This window comes from Neolamprologus brichardi, chromosome 2 (genome assembly GCF_056152115.1).
Source record: "Neolamprologus brichardi isolate AB-2024 chromosome 2, ASM5615211v1, whole genome shotgun sequence".
Lineage (NCBI taxonomy): Eukaryota > Metazoa > Chordata > Actinopteri > Cichliformes > Cichlidae > Neolamprologus > Neolamprologus brichardi.
This window is the reverse complement of record NC_142105.1, coordinates 18,836,978-18,850,467: the sequence shown is the minus strand read 5'-3', so window position 1 is coordinate 18,850,467 and position 13,490 is coordinate 18,836,978. Positions and strand designations below refer to the sequence as shown.

The 13,490-nt window shown below is 43.2% G+C and overlaps 1 protein-coding gene across 1 annotated transcript in view; it reads left to right on the top strand.

The window, feature by feature from the left end:
• Nucleotides 1-9,951, top strand: part of gpc4 (glypican 4) — a 31,891-nt gene extending 21,940 nt beyond the window's left edge. Inside the window, exons 3-9 of the mRNA XM_006781828.3 lie at nt 3,073-3,470; nt 3,830-3,995; nt 4,739-4,869; nt 6,233-6,379; nt 6,467-6,591; nt 6,690-6,862; nt 6,949-9,951. Of these exons, the coding sequence (XP_006781891.2) occupies nt 3,073-3,470; nt 3,830-3,995; nt 4,739-4,869; nt 6,233-6,379; nt 6,467-6,591; nt 6,690-6,862; nt 6,949-7,181 (1,373 nt within the window). The 3' untranslated portion in view covers nt 7,182-9,951. The remainder of the gene's footprint in view (nt 1-3,072; nt 3,471-3,829; nt 3,996-4,738; nt 4,870-6,232; nt 6,380-6,466; nt 6,592-6,689; nt 6,863-6,948) is intronic.
• Nucleotides 9,952-13,490: the final 3,539 nt, after the last annotated feature.

The window sequence follows — 13,490 nt, the reverse complement described above, 5'->3', positions numbered from 1 at the left end:
AATAATCTTTCTGAACAATTGTGGCTTCGGCTCTTTATGTCAAGTTTATCCATCCAGAGCACCACCGATCAACTATTGCATAAATATTGTTTTGTTTAGGAATTTTTCCGCTATTATTCAGCACGAAGTGTTTTTGTAACGGAATCATAACAACTGGCTTGCGCAAAAATTCTAAAGCTTGGCAACGCCCAAAAATAACGTCCCCGCTCTACGGATGACCGTGAACCTCTTCCCTGCGTGCTCCCTCCTCATCATCACTGTAGGCAGGTTGCTGCAGTCTCTCAACTGTTAGATGTGGGATCTCTTTCCAAAGCCCTGCTGTGCTCTCTTCTACCTAAACCGCCAGGCCCTGTCTCTCTCTCTCTCACATCAAATGTGGTGACGGGCTCAGGTTGCCGGCCTATTATTTCCTTTTGTCACACCAAGACACCACCGAAGGAAGCGCTTACAGCCAGTGAAATGGGAACAGGAAGTGCTCATTGGTCTGCTTACTGTTGCAGAGAAATGACAGCAGCGGCCGTGACATCACAAGGAGTGCGCACATGTGCACAAACGCAGCTGCACATGAAGACGAACGCAGCGTTTGCTCGCGCACTAACAAACTCAGGAAGTAGTGTATGTGATTGGGCAGGCTCTCATCATGCACCTAGAGCGAAGAGTCATGGCCAATTAAGACCAGAGCCAGAAATAGTTCTCTCTTTCTCTGTGTGTCTCGTCGCTGCGTGTTTATTCTGACCTCAGCCTGTCCTGCTGCAGTGACCCTGTCCAGCAGAGCAACTCCATGTCTGGGAATTAAGCGCTTGGATTATGGCCCCATTGCCTCCAGACACATACAAGCGACATCCATGTGAGCACCGAGCTCAGCAGCAGGAGGGACGGAATCCCATACCATAAGAAAAGGGAGAAGCTCGGCGACTAATTGGCACAAATAGGATGCAATTACCGCCTGGGCTGGGATTGGGAGGAGCATAGTTTATAGGGACACTAGTGGGGGGGAGTTTTTGGAAGAGGAAGTGGGAGGAGATCGGTCAGTTCCTCTGTTCCTGTGATGGATTGGGCCCAGGATCGTTGTTCGTAATTTAGCGCTTTCTCTGCAGCACGTTGGAATAGTGACAAGGTGGGGGGGAGCGTGCAGGAAGGGAAAGACAGATAGTCGAGCAGGAGTCGTCCTTTTCCTTACATTTCCCTACAGCTGACACTCTCATGTGTAACCTTTCACCCAGATTCTCTCAGACCATTGGCTGAGTGACAGGTACATTTTTAATGGGGAAATCCAGAGGGAGCGTTCAGCTCCTCGGCCTGTTGGCAGACGACTGCGTGTCATAAATTGTTTTTAATGACAATGCAAGATGCCTGAGTAATGCTGCTCATACTTGGACCCCTCAGCCCGGGCCAGAGAGCCTCCGTATCCCCGCCACCCCTGCCCCCACTGTGCCACCACCCCTCACACACCCTTCTTAAAAACCCGTGGGTTTGTCCAGACACATAATGGAGCTTATCTGTTTAGCATATAGGAATTACTCCTCTAATTAACTGTAGAAAGGAAATGGAGAAGTTTAGGGTTGTCCTCGTGCTTCATGCCTCTCCCACCTCCTCTTCTTCTTCACCTCTTCAGTCTCCTTTCACTGACTTTCATGTCAGTGTGGCTACTATGACATTCCAGGGGTGGGGGTGGACCATTTTGTTTTAATCTCTGTCAATGGAGCGTGGAACTTGGTGCCCTCTCCCCTGGCTCTGTGTGTGTGTGTGTGTGTCTGTGTGTGCGCGTGCACTTGTGATGGCGAGGTAAATGGAGGGGCTGCAGTGTTTCCGGTATCCTTGGCGACACAGTAGGGATTTGAAGTTCTTAAAAAAAGCCCTCAACTTAACCCGCCCCAAGCCACCCTTACCCCTCCTCTATCTCATTTTTTCTTTTTAGTGTGTCAGTCTGAAGTGGAAGTGACAGCACTACTCGGGTCCTCTGTGTGAGTGTGAATGTGTGAGAGTGTGTTTGTGTGTGTACTGGTAGCAGAGAGCATTTAGTGACTCCCCCTGCGAGAGCATGGGAACTTTACATTTCAAAGCCACGCAGTGGGCACCCCGAGAAACTGCAACGGGACAGAAGGTCTGTGAGAGGGGTGTGGGGTGGGGGGCACAGATAATGGATAAAAAGGGCGAGTGTGTGTGAGACTGAAGGTGAAACATGTTTCAGAGGCTCTGTGGAATTCTCATTTTATTCAGATTAAGAAAATTGGGCAAGGAGGGTGGTGTGGGGGTCTGGGAGAAGGGGCTTGGATTATTTGGGGGGTGGTAGGGGGTGATGGACATTCCTCAGGATGAAGTAGGTCATTGTTCCTCATCTCTAGTGAAGAGAGCTCTCTGAAGGAACTGATGAAGTAAAAGCAGGGGAGGGAGGCAGATGCAGGGCTGGTAGGATAGTAGTGGGAGGGGGGTGCATACAGGTCCATATACGGTAGCTGGGAGGGGCTGCTGCTGGTGGTTGTGGGGTCGCATTATTCCGTAATCCTATTGAACATGTCTCTGAAGGACAGTCCAAGAGAAGCTGGCAGAAAGGAAGGCAAATGGAATGTGACAACAGAAAAATGCCATTGATGGTGGTCAGTCTGAAGCACACTGATGTGGAGAGACATCTCTGCTGATGCTCCGCGCTCACCCCCTCGTCTCCAACTGTCCCCTAACACATTCCTTTTGCCTTTCATTAAAGATTTTATGCTTAAGCTCGTTCTAAGCGTCAGGACATGGGGCACAGGTGAAGTGGAGTAACGTCAGTCTGATTTCAAATGGTGGCAGCAAAATCTTTAATGTACTGAAAGCAAACTTGGGCCTCTAAAGTCCTTTAAAATGTTGAGAGAGGAACACAACAGTAAGTTCAAAATGTCACAAAAAACAGGAAAAGTCCAACTGGGCAGATAGTCATAACTTTAGCCCTGAACTCCTCTAGATGTTCTCTTCGTGACATCTTGAACTCTTCCCTGTAGACACTTAAATATAAACAATCTGACACTGTTTGTTCTGGCTCTTTGTCACCCGCAGGCTGTAGACTAACCCGGCCTTTCTTTCACATCTCCACAGAGTTTTTCCGCGAGCTTTTGAAAAACGCAGAGATCTCGCTGGACAGCATGTTTGTGAAAACATACGGGATGATGTACGTGCAGAACTCGGAACTTTTCAAGAACTTCTTCCAGTCCCTGACCCAGTACTATGTGACCGGCAGCATTGCCGTCAACTTGGACTCCATGCTGTCGGAATTCTGGGCCGACCTTTTGGAGAGGATGTTCCGGCTGGTCAACGTGCAGTACGAGTTCAGCGACACCTACATGGAGTGCGTCATTCAACATACGGAGGAGCTGCAGCCGTTCGGCGACGTGCCCCGCAAGCTCCGCATCCAGTTAACGAGGTCCTTTATCGCCGCGCGCACCTTTGTGCGTGGCCTGGCGCTCATGTCTGACGTGGCCAATAAAGTTTCCGCGGTAAGTGACGGTGCACAGTTTTAACAAAGAGAAAAACTAACAGCCGAGAACGAGACTTGTTTTCCTTGTAGTCCTGTCCATCCCTCCCTGCTCTGGTTCTGAGTGCACATCTCTGATCTGTGGTTCTCTTTCTCTCTGTCTGGTAACATAAACCACTCTGACTGTTCTGGTATGACTTGTTTTTCCACCGTACTGAGTGATTCATAGGCGATTAGATTAAACTGCTTTGTGGATCTGGCTTATGCAATTAATGGTCATGCTTTTTCAGAGTATGAGAATGTGTCTCTGGTGGTGTCGAGTGAGTGCTTCGGCTATGATGTAATGAAAACGGCCCACTAACTGCCCTCTGCCTACTCCAGGTCAATGCCTCTCCCAGCTGTGTGCGAGCGGCCATGAAGATGTTGTACTGTCCCTACTGCTCGGGCCAAGTAGCCCTGAAACCCTGCCAGAATTACTGTCTGAATGTGATGCGTGGCTGTTTGGCTAACCAGGCAGACTTGGACACGGAGTGGAACAACTTCCTCGGTAAGCAGACGACATGCGAACAAGGGCACCTTCAGCAGCCACTGTTTAACAGAAACCTGCCAGTGATTACACCGCCTTATAACCATAATAGCTGAAAGTGTTTAATTTGGCAACAGAGTATATTTATGCAGCCTCCTGCCCCTGGTTTCATTGCCGCTTACTCATATTTCTTCAAAGATCATTAGTTTCATCGACTTTCTTATCTAAGCGTGCACCCCTTATTCTCCTTGTGAGCATGAAACCAGAGTGGCAATGGGATTTGTGACATGATAGACTCGGGGTAAATAAAGGAGGTAAACTGCATTTCAGCTTTGGAAGAAAAACATTTAACATAGGAACGGTTTTATTGTTGAAAACCATGTACAAACATGTCCCTCATTCTTTAGTAGGTTGTTTAAGAAAAGGGGGAGGGAGGGGCTGTACATGCGGTGACCCTTGGAATGAATGCAGTCTTGTGCTGTGTACAAACAGACCCAGATCAGTTACATTACACTCAGGGTGGTGCACGCATCCACAGTTCTTATCCTCCATGATGGATTTTTGTGACCAAAAACATGGTTTCTGACTATATCACCGTTACATATGTCCCCTTGCTGTGCTGCAGCTTGATCCTGCCCTACACTAATGGCTCATCTCACTGGTTAAAAATGTCTCACCCTAATGCGAGTGCTTCTCCCTAGTGGTAGGAGCGTGTAATTGCTTTCCTCTGTGTTGATTTCAACTTGTTATGTTTTGGTTTTCAGATGCCATGCATAGTCTCGCCGAGAGGCTCGAAGGTCCCTTTAATTTCGAGTCTGTCATGGATCCCATTGATGTGAAGATTTCAGACGCCATTATGAACATGCAGGAGAACAGCATGCAGGTGTCGCAGAAGGTTAGTCTCATTTCAGCGCCTTTCAAATTAAACAAAATAAAAAGAGATGAGGATGGAATTATTAGCCCTCCCTTCCAAGTGCAGAGGAAGGAACTTTTTTAGCACAGCTTGTCCAAACATCATTGTTTTATTTTGAATGCTTAGATTATTTTTACTTTGCACATAGAAACAAAATTATTTCACAAAAACTACCAGGGTCAAAATAATTACCTCCTGGATGCTAACAGTCAGTCGTTTACTCTTTTTGCTGGATAACAGCCTGCAGTAGTTTATGGTAGTTTTCAGCCTGTCTCAAACGCGTCTCCTGAACAATCCCAGCTTATTCTTCTTTGGAGAATCTCTGAAGCTCCTCCCATTTTCAGTGGGATTCAATTCAGGGCTTTGCACTGGCCGGTCAGTAATGTTCACTTTGGTCTTCTGGCGGTAGTTCTTCACCAGGAGCGACATGTTTTAGGTCGTTGTTGTGTTTGAAGATAAAGAGACGACCAAGACCCAGGTTGGTTTCTGACTGCTCGAGGTTTTCTTTTAAAATCTTCACATGAACTTCTTTCTTCATGATTCCTTCCACCTTGATGAGATTCCCAGTTCCAGACACACTGAAGCATCCCCACATCATGATCCTCCCACCACCGTGTTCCCCTGTGGGGACAGTGTCCTCTGAGATGTAGAACTCACTACTTTCTCCAAACATCAGCAAAGTGTCTGCAGCTAAAGATCTGTAGTTTTATCTCCTCTGACCAAAGGACGCTCTTCTAGTGTGGATTATTTGTCACCAGGTCATTCTTAGCACACCTCAGTCTGGCTTGAAGGCGTGTCTTCTGCAGAAGTTTTTCCTGGTCTCTAACCTCGCAGCTCATTCCTGCGTAGGTCTATAGTGATTGTCTCCTTCAGACTACAATTTCAAACTTGACTAAGTCATTCACGGGTGTATTGGCAGTTGTTCTCTCAACATTTTTCTTTCTAGAGTCTTTTGCTTCCCACCACTGCCAGGTGTGTTCTGTGTTGTGTATTTGTCTTTTTACATTTCTTGATGATACTCCCCACTCCAGTTCTTGACACTTGGAGTCTTTCTACAGCAGTGGTTTGTGCTATGGCTCAGTTTTCCATGGGGACAATGACACTGACCCTGGTCAATTCTTTTGTTTGTTTTTGTCTGAAATAATTCTTATATTGTGGGCAAATAGAAATAATTTATGCTTTCTGAAGAAACTAGTTTGTTTAGAAATGCTGTGTTGAAAATCCCTTCTTTTGTTAAAAAAAGCACTCAGGACATTTTTGACCAAAACGTAACATTTCACAGGGTGGCTAATCATTTTGTCTTCATCTGTAAAACATTTCTGTGTTCTTGTTCCTCCTCTGACAGGTTTTCCAAGGATGTGGGACACCCAAAATAAGTGCTGGCTTTCGTTCCAAACGTTCTGTTAAAGAGTCCACCTTCACCAGCCGCTTCCGCCCTTATAGCCCTGAAGCAAGACCCACCACTGCTGCTGGAACCAGTTTAGATCGACTGGTGAGGACTAAGAAGGCAAAGAAGTGAATATCACATTTACTCTGAGTAATTGTTTTTGACCTTTTTCTTTTTGTGTGTTCTAAACAGACAAGTGAAGTAAAAAAGAAATTGAAGCATGCCAAAAAGTTCTGGTCCACGTTGCCAGAGACTGTGTGTGTAAGCAAGGGGATTGCAGCTGGTGATGAGTGCTGGAATGGTACAGCGAAAAGCAGGTGAGAGGCGCAGACTTCACAAAGAGAGAATCTAAATTTTACTGCGTTGCTTGTAAATTATTGAAATTAAAGTCTAATGCCAGACTTGATTCCACCAGGTACGAATCAGATGTCATTGGCAGCGGGCTGGCCAATCAGATATCAAACCCGGACGTGGACGTGGACATAACAAAACCAGACACCGTCATCCGCAGTCAGATAGCAGTTTTGAAGGAAATGACGAGCCGGCTCAAAGCTGCACATAGTGGCGTCGACATTACTGCAGAGAGCGGTGAGAGCGGTTAATGAGCTTCACAGCTTTTGCGACTCTGTTTCCTAGCTGCACGTCTCACCTGCTTGTCTTTTTTTGCCCCCTAGATGATGACGGCAGCGGAGATGAGAGCGGCAGCGGTTGCGACGGTCCGAACTGCGACATGTACTTCTCTGTTCCACCATCGTCTGATAAAGAACGGGGTGGAAGTGAAGTGGCTGGATCACCACGGGTTAATCCAGTGCAAAGCAATAACTCAGCTGGGGTCACCTCACGGGGAAGCATGGCGCTGGCGCTCTGCGGGCTCGCCCTGGCCCTGTTAGCTTCCCGCTTGAGATAAAACTGGCTGGACAGGGAGAGGGAAGAGAACGACCAGGAGCAACAGCACGAAGGGGAAAACTGTCAGAGAGAAACAAAAAGACTGCCTTCAGGACATTGGACTGTCCACCGTTGGGGTGGGAGGGGAAGAAACTTCTTAATATTACAATAACCTCACTATTAACTATTTGTTTGTATGTTGTTAAAGACATCAGTGTACAGCAGTATGATTTTTCTTCCCAAGAGATCCACCTTTGTCGCCCAGATAAACCTGCCCTCCGACAGCTCTCTCTGAGCTACTTTTTGGTTGTGCTTGCAGCATTTCACTTACTTAGGCAGTTTAATCTCATGATTAACTTTGTGCCTTCTTCAATGACTGACATCTGACATCTAAGCATTAAGAAAGATATTGGGTCAAACTCTGAGTGCCTGTGTTGGGACACATCTTTAAATTTCTGAGGCTGGTCTTTCTATCGGTCACAAAACACGACTAATAGAAACAGAACCCACGTGACGCTGTCTTGTTACTAATTCAAAGCTTTTTTTAATTTTTTTGCACATTATAAAAGTGCATACTGTGAATATTTGTGCCTGTGTGCATTTATACTTTTACAAAGGCCAGAAATTCTGAAGCATTTTGAGACTCGTTGTTTTGCTCGGTTTGCTTTGGAGGCAGCTCGTCTCAAAAATGCAGTGAGAGTTTACAGCACAGGTGCTCATGTTTGACCTGAAGATGGCGTCGTTCTGTGGAAGAGTCTGCGGGGTGCTCTGCAAGCCCCTAACACGCATAATGTACGTTTGCTGCGAGCGTTTTCGCATCTTAACTTTAAATTTCTTCATTAGTATTTCACTGAACTTCTTTCAGCTTAAGCAGTTCAATAGTAAGGTCATACCTCGTGCTTACTGAGTCAATGTGATCTAGACCATGAGGTTGAGTGTCTGATAGAGTTGGATATGTGGCTGATGTCCCCTGCCATTAAACCGCCCAAGAAGGCAAAGCTGACATGTCCCAAATGCCCTCTTTTTTCTCTTTTTTTTTTTTTTTTGGTACTGTAAGCTCAGTTCAGCACAGAAGATCTGACTCTATACAGTCTTAACGTTTGGAAAGAAAAGAGGGCAACATGCACGTTTTGGGAGCTTTTTAATTAAACAAGACAAGAGGAACAAAAGTCAGTGTTTTAATCAAATGGAAATCTAGAAAAGATTATTTTAATACAGGGTTTTATGTTGAGGAGGTGTTGAGATTTTTAGCTTTTTTTTTTTTTTTTGGTATGAAGATATATATTAGGTACTACAGTGGATTTTACTGGTAGTTGTAGGTGGTGGAAGAGGTCAGTGTGCACAGATAAGGGGGGGCGCGCTGGTCAGTGTGCACAGGTTTTGGGGCCTTTGTTTTGTTTTTCTGGCCCCGTCCCACAGTATACGCTGTACCTCGTTAAATGGCCTGTGTCAGTATAAATGGACTCATTCTGAATGGTTTTCGTCATTTCAACTCAAAGTTAAGTGTTTTCACAATTACTACCAAAATTAATGCAATGAAAGGTGCCTGATCATTTTTTTTTATGTTTGGTACATTACTAGCATCTTCTTACGTTTTTTTTTTTGTTCTGTTTGTTTTTGGGAAAAGAAAAGAAAGTAGCTGTTGTTGATGATTTATGATCTATCTGCTCAGATTCCCTGAAAGGTGTTTGAGTATATTGTTACCAGCTGACAAGCACAATGTAAGTTTTTTTTCTTGGAGCTTTTCATTTGATAATCGGGTCTGTTAAGTTGCATTACCTGGACATCTCATCTCTACAACGATGCCGACTCATGCAGCATTGCTGCACTAATGTATTCCATGTATTTCAAACATGCATTTAGAACTTACACATTATCAAAAATGCAACATCTACAATGTTTCAGTGTGCAGATTAAGGTGGACAGAAATATACATTTTTGTAAAAGTATAATGAAAAGATTTGCAGCTTTAATGCAAGTCTGCACGGATGATGCGATTAGATGGGAGTTTATTCCTTTGCATCTTGTCTGGCTTTGACATTAACAGGTTGATCTTGAGCTTAAGGGACATCTTCAGGTTATCAGTTATCATCCGCAATCATCAGACGAGGACGTCATATCAAGATCTGACCTTGAAGGATTTGATGAAACATCTATGCAACCCGTATGAAATGCTGAAGCCTTAATTTAAAATCAAAAAGCTGTGCTTGAGCAGCTCGATTTGGCATTACTTCTGCAGGTGACCAGTTTAATTCTAGGTTATTGTTTTTTCTCCCTTGTGTTCCACCAACATTTCCACAAGGGCTCGTGCACGTGTTCGTGTCATGTGTGAAGAAGCCCAACTTTTGGAGAGACGGAAGAAATGTTTTAGGCTGACGATGGTGACAAAAATGTCTGTGCTTGCAGGCCAGGGCAGCAACGTTTCCAGCTAGCAGGAGTTGGTCCAGCTGCTGGAAGACGTCCATTCAATCCACAGAGCGAGTTCAGTCTTTTAAAGTTGGACTGTTGTTGAAACCTTTCCATGTATGCCTTTGGCCCACAAGAACAGAAAGGACTCTCTCTGAGGATGGAGTGAGTGACTGAAAAGAGTGGGGGGGGGGGGAGTGTAAATAAAAATCAGCGGTTTTAGATGTCTCTAAAAGAGGCCCTACAAGTACACCAGATTTCTACTTGTCAGAGTATCTCCTAAATGTTATGGAAAAACAAGATGAGATAGATGTTGAAGTGTAAGAGAAAATGTATATTAAACAACATTTTTAGTCTTGTTGAAATAAAGACTGCCAATATTTAAATGTGGTGTGACAGCTTGCTTCTTGGATTTTAATTTCTTGTGGTCACTGTTTACATAAATGCATGCACAGTGTCGTGGTTTAGTCGCTTGGTCGGATAAAGATTGCTGCAGATCCAAATCCCCTTTGATTTATGTCAGGAAGGCCATCCGGCTTGATAACTGCCAAGTCGATCATGCACAGCTGTGATGACCCCATGCAACAAGGAAGCAGCCAAAAGTAGCTTTCTACTGTTTACAATGCATGATGCATGCACACATGGGGCAGAGGATTATAGGATACTATCATCATTGAGAAATGAGGCAACAAGCTATGAACATGAGCACTTGTGTTTAATTGTCCTTTCTAATAAATGTGTGTTTGACCCTAATTTGAATTGTTTTTAAGGGCACGACAGAAGGTCCACCTCCAGCTGTTCAAACCATATTATGGGAGACGGCCAATCAGGAGGAAGCTGACTTGGAAGTTATTTTTCAGGCAGTGGATGAATTGAGGGGTTCTATCAAGAACCTGTTTACAATTTACTGGGATTTTTATGAATTATGAATCAAAGTAAATATTATAGAGAAAATATAAATTGCCGTCCTTTATTTAGAGAATATCCTGAGTCCCAGAGACCACCCTCATCTGCCTATAAGGCATACAAGGAAACAGGGCTACAGTCGACAGTCAACCACCCTCACTGAATAATGGAATTGATCAGTGGGGACCAGAGAGAAACAAATTCACCCAGTTGGTTTTTTGGAGGCAGACATTCTCTCCAGACTAATGTGATCTAGAAATAAAATTCTATATTGATTTGATTAATACAGAAACTGTGTTTTCTCAGTGATGCATAAGGAAGTAAGGAGTATATGTGATGTATCTGCTTCCATATCTAGTTCACTTATGCCACCTAAGATGCACAGCTTAGGTGGGGCTTGGATACAGCAACTAAACCATGTGTATAAGTCTTCAAATATCCTCTGCCAGAACCTCTAAACAGCAGAATTGTCTTTGCAGTGGGTGCATATGTTTGAGTGTGTAAAACCCATTTGGAACAAACTTTGTCCTGTACAGTGTGTTCTATGAAGAATTTTGCATTGTATAAGATGTAAGTTGGGGCTTTTAGTCATTTTGAAGGCTTTTAAGCATAATTCAGGGTAGCGGAGGGGCTGGATCCTACCACAGGGTGAGAAACCAATCTATTATTACCTATGGCCAATGTAAAATTAACATAACCCCATGCAGATCTTTGAATAGGATACTGGCAGACACAGGGAAAGCATGTAAACACCACATAAAAAAGGATTGCTGGACTCAAACCCAGGACCTATTTGCTGTGAGACAACAGTGCCAACCACTACACTACACAAACTTTGCAAACCAACAGCTAGAAAGTGTTTAATGTTAACTCAAAATTGTCAACCTCACAACATTTGTTAGGAAGACTTTTAACATCCACGGTCGGATTATCATGACCATGATCATGACCTGGACAGGTCGACAGTGTGTCACAGAGCTTTTTTATTCCTGTATTCCATTATTTTTATTATTGCTGAATAGACGCTGAAGGATACATCCTTGTCGGCACTGGCTAAAATTTCAGCAAAAAAAATTCTGGCACAACTTTACCTGCTTCCAACGTGCATGGAGAGGATGAAAGAATTCACAAAGCAGGAACTCCAGCAACACTTGAGGGAAGATGAACAACTTTAATAATTGACCAACACGTTTCGGCTTGTGGTCTTCATCAGGGTCATAGTAAAACATTGTAAAAAATTGCTTAAATACAAGACAGGAAACAGAAAAAAATTCAAATTAACCAGTCAAAACTTCATAGATAGGTCAGCTGACATATAATAGGTAGGTATTGGTTGATTGGCTAAGTTACGCCCAAGTGAATACCGGACTAGTTCATTACTGATGAGGGGGGGTAACATAACCCCCATATGTCTGAAAACACATTTGTTAAAAGATCCTTATTTATGTCTCTAAAATGTAAAATCTAGACTTAAAATGTGGACTTAAAGTGAGATGTCTAGAACGCTACTTCTTTGGTTAAAATAATAAAATAAATAAATAAAAAAAGGTGTAGTTCATAAAAACTCATTGATAGAAAAATCCTCATTCATGCCTCTGGGGTGCAGACTCTTAAAACGGAATATCCAAAATGCTTCTCCTTTTTTCCGGATAAAATTTATATTGCCACCTCTTTGGTTTAGTTTAATGGCTTCAATGCCTAGGAAAAATAATGGTGAATTTGGATGTTTATCATTGAAGTGTCTTGCAACAGGGCTGGTTAAATCATTCCTCTTGATCGAGCTTCTGTGTTCATTAATTCGATCTTTAAGAGGGCGGGATGTTTCTCCTAATATATTTCATTGCATGGGCACTGTATCATGTAGATTACATTTTTAGTTCTGCATGTGATAAAGCCCTTTATGGCAATGGTTTTGTCACCTATAGGGTCTTTGTATGATTTAACATTTTTGGTGTATTGACAATTAATGCATGCCCCACACTTGAAATTGCCATGTAGGTTATGGGTTATCAGGGTTTTATCTGGAGTAATAGGGTCCTGGTAAGCTCTAACAAGCCTATCTTTAATATTCCTTCCTCTCCTGTAGGTTATCATCGGTGGTTCTTTGAAGGTACCTAATAAGTTTGGGTCATTCTGAAGGATATGCCAGTGTTTTAGAATTATTTCTTTAATTGTTCTGGTTTTTGGCGTAAAGGTTGTGCAGAAGATAAGGTTGGGTTTATGTTTTGGAGATTTCTTGGTTGTTAAATAGACATCCCTACTTACTGAACTCACCTTCTCTTCTGCAGAACTTAACCACTTACTTTCTTTCTTTGAATTTGTTCAACATCTCTTCTTTACTCTCATTATATTCATCATGAGTCTCACAGATACGCTTGAGTCTAATCAACTGGCTTACAGGGATGCTCTTTTTGAGGTGGTTCAGATGGAAACTTGCAGCATGTAATAATGTATTCCGATCAGTGGGTTTAGAATACAGAGATGTGGACAGAGATTTGTCTTTTTTTGTTACTTTCATGTCCAGAAAGTTAATTTCTTCAGTACTGTAATTGAGGGTGAAACGTAAAACTGCAAAGTGTCCATTAAGGAATTCTACAAACTCTAGTAATATAGAGACTGGTCCTTTCCAGAGTAGAAATACGTCATCTATATAACGTTTCCAAGATACAATGAATGGTAAATAAGGGTTATTTTGGTGATTATATAGAATTTGTTCTTCCAGATGACCAACAAAAAGACAGGCAAAACTGGGGGCCATTTTGGTTCCCATTGCAGTGCCAGAGATCTGAAGGTATGGCTAAAATTTGGCATGAACTTTAGTTTTTCAAAGAGAAAAATATTTAGTTTAGTAAATTTACGTATTTCACAAGCACCTTTTATACATCTTCTTGCTTTCTATCTAACATTCACACTCTGATAATCACGCTGGAAATAACTTAGGTTCAGTATCTTGACCAAGAACACTTGGGGATATAGGCTAAAGCAGCCAGGGATCGAACTTCCAACCTTCCAGTCAGTA